Here is a 17314-nt window from a genome sequence, read left to right on the forward strand (position 1 = left end):
TGTACTTTGCATTATGGGAGATACTAAGACAAGGAGTGATGAAAACTTGATCCACCTTTACCATGAGTTGCCTCAATCCTGAAGATACTTCAGAGCAAACTTTGTTTGCACTTGATTAAAGGATTAAACTAAATTTATTATAGTCTGACCAAGTGGGAAAACAACTTCCAACATTGCCGAAATATAGGAAGGTATTGATTAAAGTTTTTTAATTAATATTTTGGTATACGTTGTCATTTCCTGAAAAATTTGAAGTCATGTGTAACCAACGTATAAGTTTATCTACATTTTTTGAGAGATGTTGTAAAAGTTCCTGTACTCCTCTCTCTTCTTGAGCAGCATCCATAATGGATGTTGATTCAAACTGGTATGATTGATTATATGATACATTAACAGTGGATTCTTGTAATTCTAAAAAAAAATTTCTTAGTATTAAGAAAGGCAAAGAACTTTTTCAGAAGAAAGAAAATAATGGGCTGCTATTCATTTATAGATTCATTTATTCATTCATAACATTGTGAAGGCAGATCTAGTCACCATGAAAATAAATCCATGAAAAAAACTCCATTTCATCATTGTCATCTTCATTTTCCACTTAGATATCACATTCAATGGCCTTTCATACATGCTTACATTAATGCTGTGATAATGTGATTGATTCTATGTGTATGACTATCATTTGTGTGCAGTCTTTGGCTGGTTGCATGATTCAGAATAAAAACAACTCCAAAGTTTCCATTTAATTTTGAGACCAGTAAACCATCATTTTCAACAATATAATTTTTTTTCTGCTTACACATATAGAAAGGCTTGGATGTTGTTGATTATTCATATTAGTACATCATGGTATAAATAACACCAAGAATTGAAAAAATAAATTAATTTATTGAACTTGCTAATTTCACTGATTTTCTAATCAGCATCATCAGAGCACGAGTATAATTGTGACATGCACACAGACATTATGCTAAAACATTAGAAACAATTCAATTTGTAACACAGAGTTAATATCCTGATAAGGTGCCCTCTATGCACGACTAACTATATAGTTAATTTGGAGAAGTCAGGCTATCAGGTCTTAGAATTACTGCCAGATCTTTGTCAAATTAATACAACCATATTAGTTGAGGTTGGGAGAGTGCTTAATAGCAGATGCTGATTCTAAAAATAGCCATTTGGACCTTTAGGTATGGAACTGATGTCTTCTTTGATTTCATCTTATATGAAGGAGTATCTTGAGCATGTCTTCTAATGCTAACTTGCCATAAAGATGATTGTAGATGTTATCTTTGTGTTCTTCAAGGCAGATGTGAACTGATCTACCAGTCTGTCCAACGAACTGGAGGCACAAGGAACTTTGAACTTTATATACTCCAGGATGTGCAAGAGGATAAAGTTGATCTTTAGGAGATCAGATGAGGGTAGCTAGCTGCACGAGTAATTTAAAAGTGGCACAGGGATCATATTTATAGAGAACTAGCTATATTTTTTGATGTACCCTTAATATGTGAGATTGAAATAGTTTTGCTGTGATCCTGTGTGCTGGTTGTGGGGGGAATGGAGGAATCCACATAGTATTTTATCTATTTCACACAGGCTGTAGCCATTGGACTTGTTACCCAATGGCTAACAAGTAACTGTAGGTTAAAAGGACTTTTTTTAGAATCAGCATCTGCTATGGAGTACTCCTCAACAAGTATGGTTGCATTAATTTGCCAAAGGTCTGGGAGACATTCTCAGACCAGATAGCCTGACTTCTCCAGATTAACTTCATGGTTATCCAGCCCATCGAGAGCACCATGTTAGGACATTAGTTCTATTTCAGTTACAGTTTGAATTGTTCTAATGATTTCTGTTTAGTGCCTATTTTCTTGTCACAGTTATAATTTGTACTCTGAAGATGTTGGTAGAAAACCAGCAAAATATTAGTAAGTTCAATAAATGTAAGTATATTTTAATCTCTTGGTGTTGTTTATACTGCGAAGCACTAGTATGAATTTTTGTCGCTTAACGAGTGTATTCCCTGATTTATGTCATTTCAGTGGACATGTTTTAGAATTTCAGATTTATGATACTGAGGTTGCTCCATTAACCCCCAACTGGCCAGGACGTCTGTAGATGTCCAGCTTAATCTGGATACGATTCTGTAACACCTATTGAATAACATGGATAAAAATTGTAATTCGTCCTCACTATTTATCCACCTCAGCCAGTAGGGGTGTTAAATCAGTTAGTTCTGCAGCTCTTGAAGTTATTTATAGAAATATGAAAGCCCTATAATGTGCAAAGAGGTCTCATCACAGAGACCTCTCTGCACTGCACAATGCTATACCAGTAACCATCTACTCTGCATCATTACACTGTAACACTGCACAATTCACCATCTTCAGTGCACTCTCTTTCACCTACTACATATTATTTTGCCTAATTACATGTTTTCTCTGGCTGATTTGTCTGTATGCAGAAAGAAAATCCCGAATTTCTGGAAGAAAAAACTCTGCTACCTCTGTATGAGTGGATAACCCAACTTTATTTAAAAAAGTCATATAAAAATTCTTCTCATCATTTAAGAATTAAAAGAGTTGTTTTCTCCAGTCGAAGAGGATATGATCCATCATTCTTCCAACTATGCAGAGGTGCTTATAATCCATAATGATGGCTAATAAAAGGAAAACTAGTGTAATTTTTAGTTTGTTGAAACAAAATTCGGGGCCATTTCAATGAAGCAGAAGTTCAGGTTATTCTTGAGAATTAAAATGTCATATTAGTGAGCCAGCTTACCTATACAGCAAGATAAATAAAATTGCAAACCCGATTACATTTTCACAGTTATTATTATGCCGAATTTAAATATTGTGTTCCTTTGTACCTGTTCTAATACTATGCAGTACTTTTTATTATTAATTATTATCGTTATTATTAAGTATTATTAATTTCTTCATAATATAGTTAAATTACACACACTCTCTGCACCTTTATCAAGAGTGCAGCTATATTCTGACTTAACATGTTCCTAAGAATGCTTCTCTAACACAACTGAGGAACTACATGTAGGATTTATCCAAAAAAAAAAAAAAAATAGAAATAAAAATTATATTGTTATTATTATTATTATTATTATTATTATTATATAAAAATGATATAAAAAATACTTCTTACCCTGCACACAGTTCTGATGTACTGTAGATTTATGACCTTTTGTAAGGGTAGACACACTTGAACACTCTTTCTCTCAGAAATATTTTTTGTAAATCTATAATTCATGATTGTAAAGTGTATTTTTGCATCTGCTTTTAGATTAAAGAAGGACAGTTTAAGGAGGCAATTGAAATTCTTAATGAACAGCATCAGTGTAATCCTAATGTAAGTATTCATTAATATGTATGTATTAATTTAATAGCATTTTTCTCGATTATTTTAATTTATGAGCATTTTGAAGAATACTAAAATAATGTTTTACATGATTAGAAAAGAGCAGTCAAGGAGTAGTTTTTAGCCGTCCACCAAAAACCATCTATTGTTATCTATTGTAACTAAAATTTTTCTACTTCTGATTATGAATAGGTAACTCCCATTATATGTGGGGTTGCGTTCTTGAGAATAACCATGTTTATCAAATACATGTAAAATGGGAGGCATAACATGGGATAATAGAGGTTGCGTTCTCAAGAATTGCCACATATATCAAAAACTCATAAAACGAGAGACATAACATGGAATAACAGTGGTTACATTCCCAAATGATTGAGATTCCAATCTTTGCAGATGAATATACTTATTTGTCATGCATATTAAGGCATAAGAGTTGTAAATAAAATATTCATTATGTAAAAAACAAATAACTATTAAAGTAGTTCTTTATTTTCAAGATTAATGCATTGTAACATCATTTTAATCACATCTTTAGCTAGCATGCCGAAGTTGAAGATTGCTTTTTCAAGAATCTCTCAGTAGAACATGACTTAACTCGCCTCCTCGTGCACCACCCTGGATAATGCTAAATTAGCTAGAGCGATCATGGCAGCAAGTCTATCCATGGATCTCCTGGCTGCTGACTACAGTTCTTACTGTTCTAAGAAGACCCATTTGAAAAACCAACTGACTAGAAATCTCAGATCTCAAGTTCGAATTTGTCATGTTAACATCAAAGGAATCAGCAAATCAAAATGTGAATACCTCTCATAACTCCTTCTTGACCAAAATATTGATGCCATGCTCCTTCAGGAAACACATGCCGCCACCGAAGAAGACTTGTACAGAAGAGGGAGAATATACGGCTACCAGCTTGTAGGAGCAACCTACCATCATGCGTATGGCATAACAACATCGAGCAAATCGAACTCGCTACTGTGCCAAGTGATGATGATGTTAACCTGGTCATGACAAAGCTGGGCAAACTGATGCCTGTTAATGTTTACAATCCACCAAATGTTCGATGACCTCAACAAGTCCTTCCCCTTTTGAATCATCCAACAATATATGGGGGAGATTTCATTAGCCATCATGAGCTATGGAAGTACACAAAGAATGATGAATGCAGTATAGCCCTCGCCGACTAGGCTGAGGCCTTCAATATCCACTCGGTTTTTGATGCTAAAGAGCATGGCACCTTCAACTCAGCAGAATGGAGAAGAGACTATAATCCTGACTTCTGTTTCGTCACCTCTAATAATATAAATGAACCTCTACCTACTCAAGAGTTCTTAGTGACTTCCCTCACAGCCAACACCAGCCAGTCCTCCTTGATGTAGGCAAAAATATCTCTTGTCCGATCAACTCCCTGCTCGAGATGGAATTTTCGAAGGGCTGATTCAGAAAAATATGACACTGATCTTGACAAGTGTGTTCACTTCATATCTTTTGTACCCATTAACTATGACTGATTTCTAGGAGCTGTTATCTCTATAGCTAAAAACATATCCCCAGGGGTATAGACGTATATCCACTGGAGTATATCCAGTGATGAGCTATAAGGGGCTCACGCTTGTTAAAATTTTATTTTTTAAAAAAAAAAAAAGAAATATAATTTTTTGAAATATATTAAACGACAAACTCATATGGTAACCTAACAAAAATTAATCTCTTTACAGTGTATAGATTATTTGGAATTATTGTTTCAACTCCTCTATAACGAATGCACCCAAGTTTGAAAATAAAATAAGCGCATGCACTATCTTTACTCTTCTCCCTTCTGGTTCTAGTAGCAAGGCTTATACATTGGTCATACATAACTGGTAATTAGTTTACGGAATTAACAACGCATATAAAGTAATTAATTGAAGATAACTTTAATAAATAACTTCTATATTTCGGCAACGTCACGCTGCCATCTTCAGGAACATAAAGATATGGTATGTGCACTCAGGCACTAACAAAAGCAAATGAGGAAGAAAGCATGAAACTAATATTGTTCCTAAAGTCCTAATGGTGCCCTCTGGCGGGCTAATTTGGTTATCTTGGCAGTTGGGCTGAAGTTCTCAAAATGTAGGTCTCCCAAATTTGGGGTAGTTTCATGCACCCAAATTTGTTGAGGTTAGGAACGTTTTTTAGAGCTGCTGAAGATTCTTTGAATAATCTTTCGTATTTAAACTTGCTGCGGTGTATTATTTTTGTTTTCTTCCAACGAATTCTATGGTGGGTATCTAAGGCATGGTCTGCCAGCCCAGAGCGGCTGTACTGGTGAAACCGGATGTAGTCTTTGTGTTCTGAAATCCTGATATTTGTTGTTCTGCCTGTTTGGCCAAAGTAGGACAATTTGCAGCTGCAAGGGACCTGGTATACACCAGGTAGGTCTAGGGGAAGTGGTTGGTCTTTGGTAGAGCGGATAAGGGATGCCAACTTTTTATATGGTCTGTAACAAGAAGTAAGGTCATATTTTCTGAGGATATTGGTTATTTTCTCAGAGGTGCCCTGGATGTAGGGGGATGGTGATAGATGTGGTGTAATCTTTATTGTGGAGGGGGGGGTTGTGGTTTACTGGTTTTAGTATTTTTTGGATTTTTTTTGGGGTTATAGCCATTGGCTAAGAAAGTGTTGTGGATGTAGTTCAGTTCAGTAGTTAGGGCCTTGTCATCTGAGCAGATTAATTTTGCCCTGTTATATAGTGTTTTTATAACCCCATATTGTCGTGAGGGGGGATGGTGGGATTGCTGGTGAATGTATCTGCCAGTGTGGGTGGGTTTTCTGTAAACAGATTCTGGTAGCCAATCAAATGTTCGTAAAACTGTCATCAACGGGTTGTTCCACTGGAAATTAGTTCTGTGTTCATGAGTACACTGATGTATAACAATTGTTTGTGTTTAAAATTTAAACATAATAAATTTAAAAACTGTATATTCAGCAAATTTTATTTTTATAATTGCAAAAGTATTTTTATTCATGAAACATGAAAAGACAGTTAAATGTAATAAATTTTTTTGGTAAGAAAAACTAATGAAAAGTGATTCTACTGCAGTTGAAAATGAAGATGAAGTTGAAGATAATACGCACATTGACTCAATGAATATGCAACAGGTTGGAGGAGAAAAAAAAAATCATTTATCTGATTGCTGGAACCAGAAGCAAGCATTGTATTTCAAAACACAGTATAAGTAGTTAGAAGTTGAAAATGGTAAGTGAGGATGTCATGTTTGCTCAAAATAGAAAAACTTAGGTGTTGAAGGAGTTGGTGTCATTAAGTGTCGCCTATCAAAGGAATGGGTAGAAATGAAAATGGAACCGAATGGAAACACTACAGACTCAAGAACCGCATCTTTGCGTAAAAAGTTTTCCAAACATAACAAATCATTTACTCATAATAAAATCATAAAAATAAATGAAGAATGTAGTAAATCTATATTACCAAATTTAATTGACAAATTGAAGGAAAAAGAAATTTTGATAACTTCAAAAATGTTTAATTCTGTTTATAGTTCGGTGAAGAGAAACCAACCAATGTCTGGTTTACCAGATTTAATTGAGCTGCAAATTAAAAATGATATTGATCTAGGATTACCATTACATTCTAGATTCTCAGGAATTAGAATAGTTGAACATATTTCTAAACAAATAAAATTAGAAATATTCTCCAAAATAATAGAAAAAATTGCAAAATTTCTATAATAGCAGGCGAATCAACAACATTATCGAAAATAAGTGTTTTTTAGTTATTCACATACAAGTTGAGCTCACTGCACCATGTATGATTTTTGTATATCTTATAGAACTAGAAAATGCCACTGCGGAATGCTACTATAATTGCTACTTTAAATTCATATGGATTTTCTGATAATTATTTAAAAAATCATTTCATTGCATTTTGTTTTGATGGAGTTAGTGTAATGTTAGAAAACAAATCAGGTGTTGCAATCGAACTTCCCAATATTGTGATTTGGCATTGCGAAGCTCATCATTTATGATTAGAATTAGATGATTTAATAAAAAAAAACATTAAAGAAATAAATCATTTTGAAATATTTACGTATAAATTATATGCTTTTTATCATCAATCACCAAAAAATCAACGAGAATTATATACGATTGCAAAAGACCTTGGTATTCGAAATTTTAAAGATCAGCTGTGTGTTTGGACCACGATGGGCAGCTTGCAGTTTACGGATGGCTCTTGCAGTGTGGAGAAATTACCCAGCTTTATGCAAGCATTTTGCATCGAACGATAAATATAAGGACTTTTTAAACCAACTTCTCAATGTGGAATTTTTAAAAGATCTAGCATTAATGATTGATATCCTACAGGAATTGTCATATCTGTCAGAAGCTCTACAAAGTCACCCTCCTTAATCATGCAAACAATTAATGCAATTAATGATTTTAAAAATTCTGTAGGTTCGTATGAATCTAAAATCGATACCATGTTAAAATCAAAAGAATTTGAAGGAATAGCAATTGAAAGCAAAATCAGCTAAACTCTCTTATAATGTCTTTACAGGATAGATTAATGCAGCAAAGTAATTTTAAACTTAAAAATGAAAATTATGAGGATTTGGAAGATTAAGAACTGAAAAACATTTTAAATGTTATCCTGAAACATGGAATATGGAAAAAGTTACATCCATGGTTAGGAGGAGAAAAAGAGAATAAGATCTTTAAATTTTATTTTGAAATATGAAATTAAAATTAATGATTTTAGAGATTTAGTGGAAATGGCTTTGACTGGAAAGTTCATTCATTCATTCATCTTTAAGGCCCACCTTTCCTAATGGGTTGTGGGGGCAGCAGCTGCAAGAGGAACTTCCAATGGTTCATGATCCTCCACCACCAAGCTCAGGTGTTCTGGTGGGCCTCCCAAACATGTCCACCCAAGGTTTTGGATATAATCTATCCAGTGAGTCCTTGGCCTTCCAAATGGCCTCCCATCCTCTGACTTGGCAAAGAAGGCCTGCTGGGGTAGCCTTTCTTGTGGCATTCTGACCAGGTGCCCGTACTAACGTAACTGTGATCTCTCAACACGGAGAAGCAGTGGTTGAGTATTGAGGGTTTCCCAAATTGCAGAGCTTCTGATTCTGTTGAGTCTTGTCAGCCCCACACCTCTCAAAGGAACCTCATTTCAGCCGCTTGGATTCGTGTCCACATTCTTTCGGTCATCACCTAACTCTCATGAACATGGGTAAGAATGGTTACATAGACTGTATTGAAGACAGCCGGCTTTGCCTTCTGGTTTAACTCCCCCTTCAATACTGCCAAACGGCCAAACTCCCACAATATTGCGCTTACTGAGCCAATCCAAGTAAGTATCTAGCTCTACATCCCACTTTCCATCACTCGTGAATATGGACCCAAGATATTTAAACTTTTCCACCTGCCTCAGTGGGACTCCACTCACATGTAGAGTGCACTGGGATGGTTGTATTGAGACCACAAATGTTTCAATTTTGGCTACACTGATCCTCATTCCAGCTTCTGCACAAACAGCTACAAACCTATCCAGGGTCTGCTGGAGGTCATCTGTGGAAGAGCTAAGCAGAACTAGGTCAGTCATCTGCAAAAAGCAGACGTCCAATGCTACATCTTCCAACTCTGACACACTCACTGCCTCGGCTGTGCCTATCAATCCAGTCCATAAATATTATGAAAAGGAGGGGTGACAGAACTTCCTTGGTGGTGGCCAACAGTGACTGTGAAAGTAATAATAAATTTAGTTTAATCCTTTATCCAAGTGTGAGCAAACAAAGTTTGCACCTGAAAGTATCTTCAGGACTGGGGTAAGGTGGTACAACACCGGGCAACTCTTTGCAAAGGCAGAGCAAGCTAACATCACTCTTATCTCAGTATCTCCCATAATGCAAAACACATCTCCTTGCGGATATGTCTAATGTTATGCATTAAGGGAAGGGCCACTATCCAGACTAGTTTCGACCTTTATTGAGGTCTCTTCAGTGGAAGCTAGGCCCAAGTGGAGATGTGAAAGGTTCAGACTTTGTGCTGTTTACCCTGACACAAAACTCCAGGCATTCATACAGGGACTTGATGGCAGCTAATAGTTGGCCATCCACTCCATACTCCTGTACTACTTGCCAAAGCTTATCCCGAGGAACCCGGTCATATGCCTTTTCCAAGTCCACAAAAACATGTGTAGACATTCTTGGCATATTCCCAAGATTTCTCAAAGACTTGCTTTAAAGTGAAGATTTGGTCATTTGTGCTTCTACCAGGATGAAAGCTACATTTGATTGAAAAGTTACGAAATGAAATTCCCAGCACAGTGAAAAAAGCCAAAGTGATTATGACAACAATTGCAGTTTGCTGCGCTGAAGCCGAACGAGCTTTTAGTGTGATGAATAATATCATAACGAATGAAGAGATCTTCTCTCACTGTAAAACATATTTCGGATTTAATGACAATATGTATAAATGGGAAACCCTTGAATGAATTTAATCTGAATCCCTATGTCAAATCTTTTCTAGAAAATCATCGCTCGGCTATAGATCCTTCTAGAAGAACACAAGACGTGAAAAAGGAAGGAAATAAGGTGTGGCAGCTGTTGTCATCATAAGTATTTCCTTAAAGTAATTGTTTGTAAACGTTAACTTGTAAAGAAGTGAGTTTTTTTCTGGGTAAATGTACACCAGACAGTGAGGGTTTTTTTTTTTTCATGTAAAATCATCTCATTGTCTCGAAAGTGATTAAATAAAATATTATAGTTACTGTTACTACCATTTTACAAATAACAATTCACTTTTGGTTATCACATATAAATAAATAGGACTATAAAATAATGCTCCTTGATTAGTACCGTTGATTATCATTTGAAGTATAAAAACAAAAGAAAAATATAATGTATTTCAATATTATTGTGTTTAGATAATATTTATTTATTATTTCTAAATTTTTTGTCATAAAAATCTATCACAAACAAAACAAATTTATTTTGTTTATAAAAAATGTGGACTATTGCATATGTGCGAATATAAAAGATTTTATTCTTATTATAATTTGATAGTTGGAAAATGTTTTTCTTATGTAAGATAAATTAACACAGATGAATGTGTGCAAATATTTCATGTTTAGATTATGAAATATTTGTTTAAAAATGATAGCCTTTACAGGTTGATTATTCCCATGTATGATGAAGTGGCATTTGTACACAAGCTGTATTAATAAAAGTTTTTGTGTGAAATACAGCTTTTGTTTGCTCAACGATGCAAGCCCTTTGTTAAAATTTCCATAGCTCACCACTGAGTATATCCCTGGATGGAATGATGAGTGAACATTCCATGGGAAATTTCTGGTGAGTGGTGATTTAGAAATCGCAAATGATCTCCTCCGTGAATTGTATGCAGCAAAACAACTCTGGATTGAAACAATTGAGGGACTAGACCTTAGACACTCCAATAGACCTTAGACACTCCAATAGGAAGGTTTGGAGCGTGTTATGGAAGCTAGGATGTCCTACAGTGGTGAGTACTAATCCAAATCGCTGATCATATTATTAAAATCTCGAGATGCCAACATGACAGAAATCATACCATTGAAGTTAAAAGAGAAGCCAGAGAATTAAAGGAAAACTACAAGATGAATCAGAATATGTGAGACCTTTCAGTGACGAGGAAATCAACAATGCACTAGCCGATACAAAAACGGGAAAGGCCGCAGGATTCGATGGAGTTTACCCGGAATTTCTTATTCATGCTGGCAAAAACACCAAAAAATGACTTACCTGTTTCTTCTCGGAAATAATGAACACCGGCATGTTGCCAACAGAATTTAAGAAAGCTAAGATAATAGCTCTTTCCAAACCTGGAAAATCAAACTGACGACCCACAACACTATTGACCAATTGCACTACTAAGTTGCACATATCAGCTATTGGAAAGACTATTGTATAACCGCAAAAGCAACACCATCCTTGGACACGTTCTGATTGAACAGGCAGGCTTTAGGCCTAATCATAGTTATGACCAGGTTTTGGCACTGACATCATAGATAGAAGCGAGCTTTCAACAAAATCTAAAAACTTCTGCAGTCTTTCTTGATCTAATTGCCGCATACGACACTGTCTGGAGAGAGGGCATGCTGTATAAATTAATGAAAGTACTACCGTGCCAAAGAACAATAGAACTTGTTAATAATATGCTCAGCAATCAATATTTCTGTATTGTCCTTGGAGAAAAAATTAATAACCAGAAGAAACTTAATAACGGCCTTCCACAAGGCTCAGTATTAGCCCCTCTCTTATTTAGTTTATATATAGCTGATATGCCAGATACAGTATCTAGAAAATTCTGCTGTGCAGATGACATAGCACTAGCCACCAGAAATAGAGAACTAAGAGGGACGGAGGAAACACTCACAAACGACCTTGCCTATTTACTTTGCTTATTTATGCTTATTTACTTTAAAAAATGGAGACTCCAACCAAGCCAAAGTAAAACTGAAGTGTCAACTCTCCATCTCAATAATAAATTGGCACACGATGAGTTGAACATCACATTCGGAAATTCAGTCCTATACCATAATAAATATCCTAAGTATCTAGGAGTTACACGCGATAAGAAACATGCTGAAAGCACAGCTGGAAAAATAAGAACTAGAAATAACATCATCCATAAATTATGTGGCACTTCCTGGTGGGTGCAACAGCAAACACATTATGAACATCTGCACTCAGTCTGGTTTTTTCGGTGGTGGAGTGCAGTGTTCCAATCTGGCATAATAGCTACCATACCAAACTAATTGACCATCGGCTTAACACCACAATGCGACTTATATCTGGAATCATAAAAACAATTTCTGTTTATTGGCTTTCAGTGCTGAGCAACATAATACCACCAAATCTACGAAGATGTGGCGCTCTATTACGAGAATATGACAAAATACTCAGAAATACTCAATTGCCTATACATAATGATATATTAGAACTACAGCTTAACAGATTGAAATCAAGAAAGCCTCCTCTTAGTGAAGCTAAACATCTGAAAATGTGTAACTATAATACCAAAGATCAATGGAAATGAGTGTGGAGTATAAATACTTATGCCCAACTCAAAATTTGGTTTGATAGGCACTGCCTTAACATCCCAGGTATGGAATTTAGCCTAATGGCATGGATAACACTGAACAGAATTCGTACTGGCCATGGAAGATGTGCAAGTTTTCTGTACAAGTGGGGAAAAATTCCCTCACCGGAGTGTGACTGTGGACACCCGAACCAATCAGTCCATCTTATTTCCACTGAGTGCAGTCTTCGTGCATATACGGGCCAAAGAAGCGACTTCCTGGAGGCGACACCACCTGTTATAGGCTGGATCAGAGAACTTGACCTTAACTTATAAGTGTTTTGTCTGCCAAAATTGCAGCTGTCTATGGTTTACTCTAATTGTTTGTTATTTACATTTTTTATTTACTTTCTGCATATTTTATTATTATTATTATTACTTAACACCTCTAGGGAGTCCAAGGGCTCAAGAGGTGGGTCACCTACTCTCTGTCTCCACCACTCATTTCACCAACCACAACTATCATCATCATCTACACCAACACCATCTACCGCCGACCACCACCACTAATATTTTCACAGACAGTCACAAACATCGATGCCCATGGTGGGATTCTAACTTGCAGTCTTTTGGTTGGAGAGTGGATACACTAACCACTTGGCCAACAAGACCGGCAGTTGTACTGATTTATGCACATGTATATTTATAACTGTATGTAGATTGCCATATGATAAATAAATATCTTTGCTTTGAAGAGATCATGAAATTCTTCAGCAGCAGCATGATCAGCAGCTATAGGCTTGCCAGTCATGTTGAGATTGTGGAACCCATAGTGGTCGAACCAATTAAATTTGCAGCAAAAGGTGTAGGTTGCTTTTCATTTCTCATCATCGTCATCATCATACAGCCTTCTTTCATATGACTGCTCCAGACAAGGCCATGTTCTTCTTGTTCTGATGCACGATCCATATTGCTGACATCCTTTCCCTTTTCTCAGTTGCATGAGATCAAGATTTCGTTACTCTGGTCACACTGAGATTCATGGACGATTGAGCGCTCTTACAAATTATATCAGCATTATTAGGAATTGCTCTCACTGTAGAATCACTCAGTCCCATAGCTCTTTGAATGTCATGCTAAATTTGCCTATATCAAACCAGTTCAGAACTTTCAACATCACCTCTAAAAAATGGGGTTTCCTAGACATTTTCTTCACTTGGTCTTTATTCACATTCTTCTTTTCACTCTAAGTTTCTTTGTTTTTGTCTTGCCAGACTTCTTGCGCAAAGGACGCAGAAGTTATTTACAAATAAAGATAATACCATATAGTGCAATAAGGCAGTGAGGACACAAAGTGGATACTGAGCACAGCAGACAGAGCTAGGAAAGAAGGTGAAAGTGCAGAAGCTTGCAGACCTTGGATAGGAAACATTGATGGTCATTATGTATTGAAATGAAACTGTATATATGCAAAAATGCAGATAATGAGAGTTACCTGTACTTAACTTTAAGCCTAAGCTGCCCTCGCCACTTGCAATTCTGATTGTACAATCAGCATTCAATGTCTTAGATTTAATTTGATGATAATTTTTGGTGTGTTAGTGTGTGTTATGAAACAATAGTAACTGACAGTATTGATGCTGTATATTATAATGATATTTGATTGATGCTGTTTCAATTTAATGAAATACTACCAAACTAAAGAACAGATCAAGAATATAAAATGGAATGAAATCAAAGCAGTTGCATGAACCACCATACTGTGACACTGCAGTGTGGAAAAATGTTACGGCATAAGAAGCTGCATGGGAAGAATGTCAGTAGTGCATGGGAAATGGTCAAGGTTGTTTGAGAGAAGCATAATGAGACTGTATACCCAAGGTCAGAAAGATAAACCAAGTGGAAGTTAAATGTAATGAGTATGCATAAAGTAGGAACTAGAAAGAAAAAAAAAATAGAAAAGAAAACTTTGTGGAGAAATATAAAGAGACCTGTGATCAGCATGCCCATGAGAGTTATATGTCTTACCTGTACTGTGTATAGGTAAGACAGATAACTAGTATGGTATGGCTAGTATCGGATTATGAGAGGAAATTAGCTAAGCAGGCCAAAGTAAATCATAAGGATGTTTTTTGGTAAGTAGCAATTAAGAGAAAGAACAATTATGGAAGGATATCTTTAATAATTGCAAATGGTAAAAAAAGTGAGAGAAGCAGAAATAATAAATAAGGGATCATTTGCACTGGTGTATTGTACAGGTAGAGATTATTGCAGTTGCTGATGTCACAGAGAATGATGCGAAAATTGAGGTAGATGAATTGGAGGTTCTCCGCATATTAAAAAGACATCAATATGCATAAAGCAGTAGGATTGAATGGCATGTCAATCCACGTGTTACAAAAAATTTGCCAAAGGATTGGCAGTTCCTCTGGTCAGACCATTTATTCTAAGCCTCAGCTCTGATGGTCTCAAGGAGTGGCATAAATAAACACATTACATCACATTAATAGCCTTCCATAGCATCTAAAAAACTAAGCTTTCTCTTCTGCTGTTTTTCACCCACCAAACTACTAATTCTGTATGAATCCCAAATCCAGCCATCTTTTGAATACTGTTCACATGTGTAGGTTGGTGCACCTGAACCTCCCAAAAAAATTCTCTATGCTATCCATAGGAGAGCAATTTGGGTCATAGACTCCTTTACAGACTCACTTCAACCTCTCTCTCACAGATGCATTGTTATGTGTGTGTTCTATAGATACCTCCATGGCCACTTCTCCACTGAACTGGCAATCATTATTCCTCCACCTAGAATAAGAACAGTAGCTGCCCAGCACCTCTTTTAAGTGTAATCAAAAACACTGAGCCTGCCTCTGCTCTTCCTCTTTTATTCTGTCTACTTCTGTCCTGTGGAAACTGCCTTCCTACTTTAACCTCAAGAAGTACTCTCAAACTACTGCAACCTGCAATTCTTTGAGCTTTTCTTTTTCAGCCATGCTCTGTTACCCTTGACGTTTCCAGGGCTTTCAGTCATGTTTGGCATCAAGACCTGCTTCACAAACCACTTTCCTTTGGTCTACTTGTCACCCTCTATAACTGGATAACCAATTTTCTCTGTGCTCATTCACTGCACGTCATGTGGATGGCATCCTCACTTCAAGTTTTGCCTCCATTTCGGTAGCGCCTCAGAACTTTGCTCTTTCTCTTGTATAGAAATGACTTATTCTTACTCACTGCAAATCCTATTCACAGCTTTGCCGATGATAGCATTCCATTATCCTTATTTCTTTGACAAACCATGTAGTTCCCAGACATTCCTTACATCAAGATCTTCTGCAGCTAGTGCCTTTAACACTGATCTCCATACTGTTCTTCATTTGGACAAGGATAACCTGATCACCTTCAATGCTACCGAAATACAGTCCTGCGTTTTCCCTTGCAAAAGGTATCTCAGCTCATCATCATCATCATGCATATCAAGGATTTAGGCCTAGTATGGCCTGTTCCGGCCTTAGAAGTCATCATTTAAGAGGACGACCTGGTTTTCTTTTTCCTAATGGCTTGTACTTTAAGGCTTGTTTTGGTAATCTTTCTGTTTTCATTCTTTGGTATCTCAGCTCACCTTTCCTAAGTCCCAGTAATACACACCACCAGACAGGATAAGCTATATCTCCTTGGACTGACATTTATCTTAAGCCTCTCCTGGCACAAACACATCACATTAATAGCTTCCTCAGTATCTAAAAAACTAGGCTTTCTTTTCTGTTCAAGAAGCTATTTTACACCCACCCAGCTACTAACCCTATATAAATCCCAAATCTACCAATTCTTAGAATACTGTTCACACATTTGGGGTGGTGCACCTAAAACCTCCTTAAATATTCTTGATGCCATTCAGAGGAGAGCAGTTCAGTTCATAGATGACCCATCCCTCACAGGCTCACTTCAATCTCTACCCCACAGATGCAGTGTTTCACTCTGTGTTTCTTCTACAGGTACTTTCATGGTCTTCAATGAATTCACAGCTTCATTGAATTGGCAAACATCATTCCTCTACTTGCTGTTGGGCCTGTTAAAACAAGAGAAGCAGGCTGCCCTACATCCTTTTTCAGTACAACTGCAAACACATAGAATCTGCTGCTCTTCCTCTTCTATTCCATCTACCTCTGTCTTCTGGAAGCCTTTCTCATAATGTCTTTCCCAACAACTTCAACCTCCAGCTCTTCAAGAAAAATGTCAATAGATTTCTTCTTTCCCAATCCTTACTGCACCTCACACATGGCACAGATGTACTATAGATTCTTGTATCTCTTGTGTGGAATAAATAAGACCTCACCTGCACCCCACATGCAGCATTGATATACTTATAGGTTCTTTGACCTCTTGTGTATTGGATCAGTATAAAAAAAAAATTAAAAAAAAAAAACTCAGTTCACATATTCCTGATATTCCTTGCATTAGTATTGTAAATGTATCAATTCCACTCTCTTTGAGACCATTCTGCCAGTACCATCATCCTTACTCTACTTGCTATAGTATACTTCTCTCTTTGCTCTGACCACTCCTGTTTCCCTATTCTTGAATCTGATTGCTATTCATAACTCTCCCAATCCCGTCTTCATGCATTTCTTCTTTCCTTCTATAAGCACTTCTTCACTCCTGAATCCATCTTTCTCCTGTTTTAGTGCACCAGTTTTATGTATTCTGTTATTCACTATACCTCTAATGATTGATTCCCCTACAATGCAACATAGCTCTCCTTTGACATTTGTTTACACTATTAACTTCCTTCCTCTCATTCACACTAATCAGTCACTTCTGTATCAGTTTTATCTATCATACACTTTATTTTCATCAACCCTTACCTTAGTTCTCCTAC

General features: G+C 36.5%; 1 protein-coding gene across 1 annotated transcript in view; it reads left to right on the forward strand.

Annotated features, from left to right (window-relative positions):
- The window catches only part of Ttc30 (tetratricopeptide repeat domain 30), a 232626-nt gene that overhangs the window by 1560 nt on the left and 213752 nt on the right, over positions 1 to 17314 (forward strand). Inside the window, exon 2 of the mRNA XM_090397606.1 lies at positions 3298 to 3363. Coding sequence (XP_090253732.1) covers positions 3298 to 3363 — 66 coding nt within the window. The remainder of the gene's footprint in view (positions 1 to 3297; positions 3364 to 17314) is intronic.

Source organism: Typopeltis vanoorti, chromosome 9 (assembly GCF_054136105.1).
Source record: "Typopeltis vanoorti isolate ZY-2024b chromosome 9, IOZ_Tvanoo_1.0, whole genome shotgun sequence".
In the NCBI taxonomy this organism is placed as follows: domain Eukaryota; kingdom Metazoa; phylum Arthropoda; class Arachnida; order Uropygi; family Thelyphonidae; genus Typopeltis; species Typopeltis vanoorti.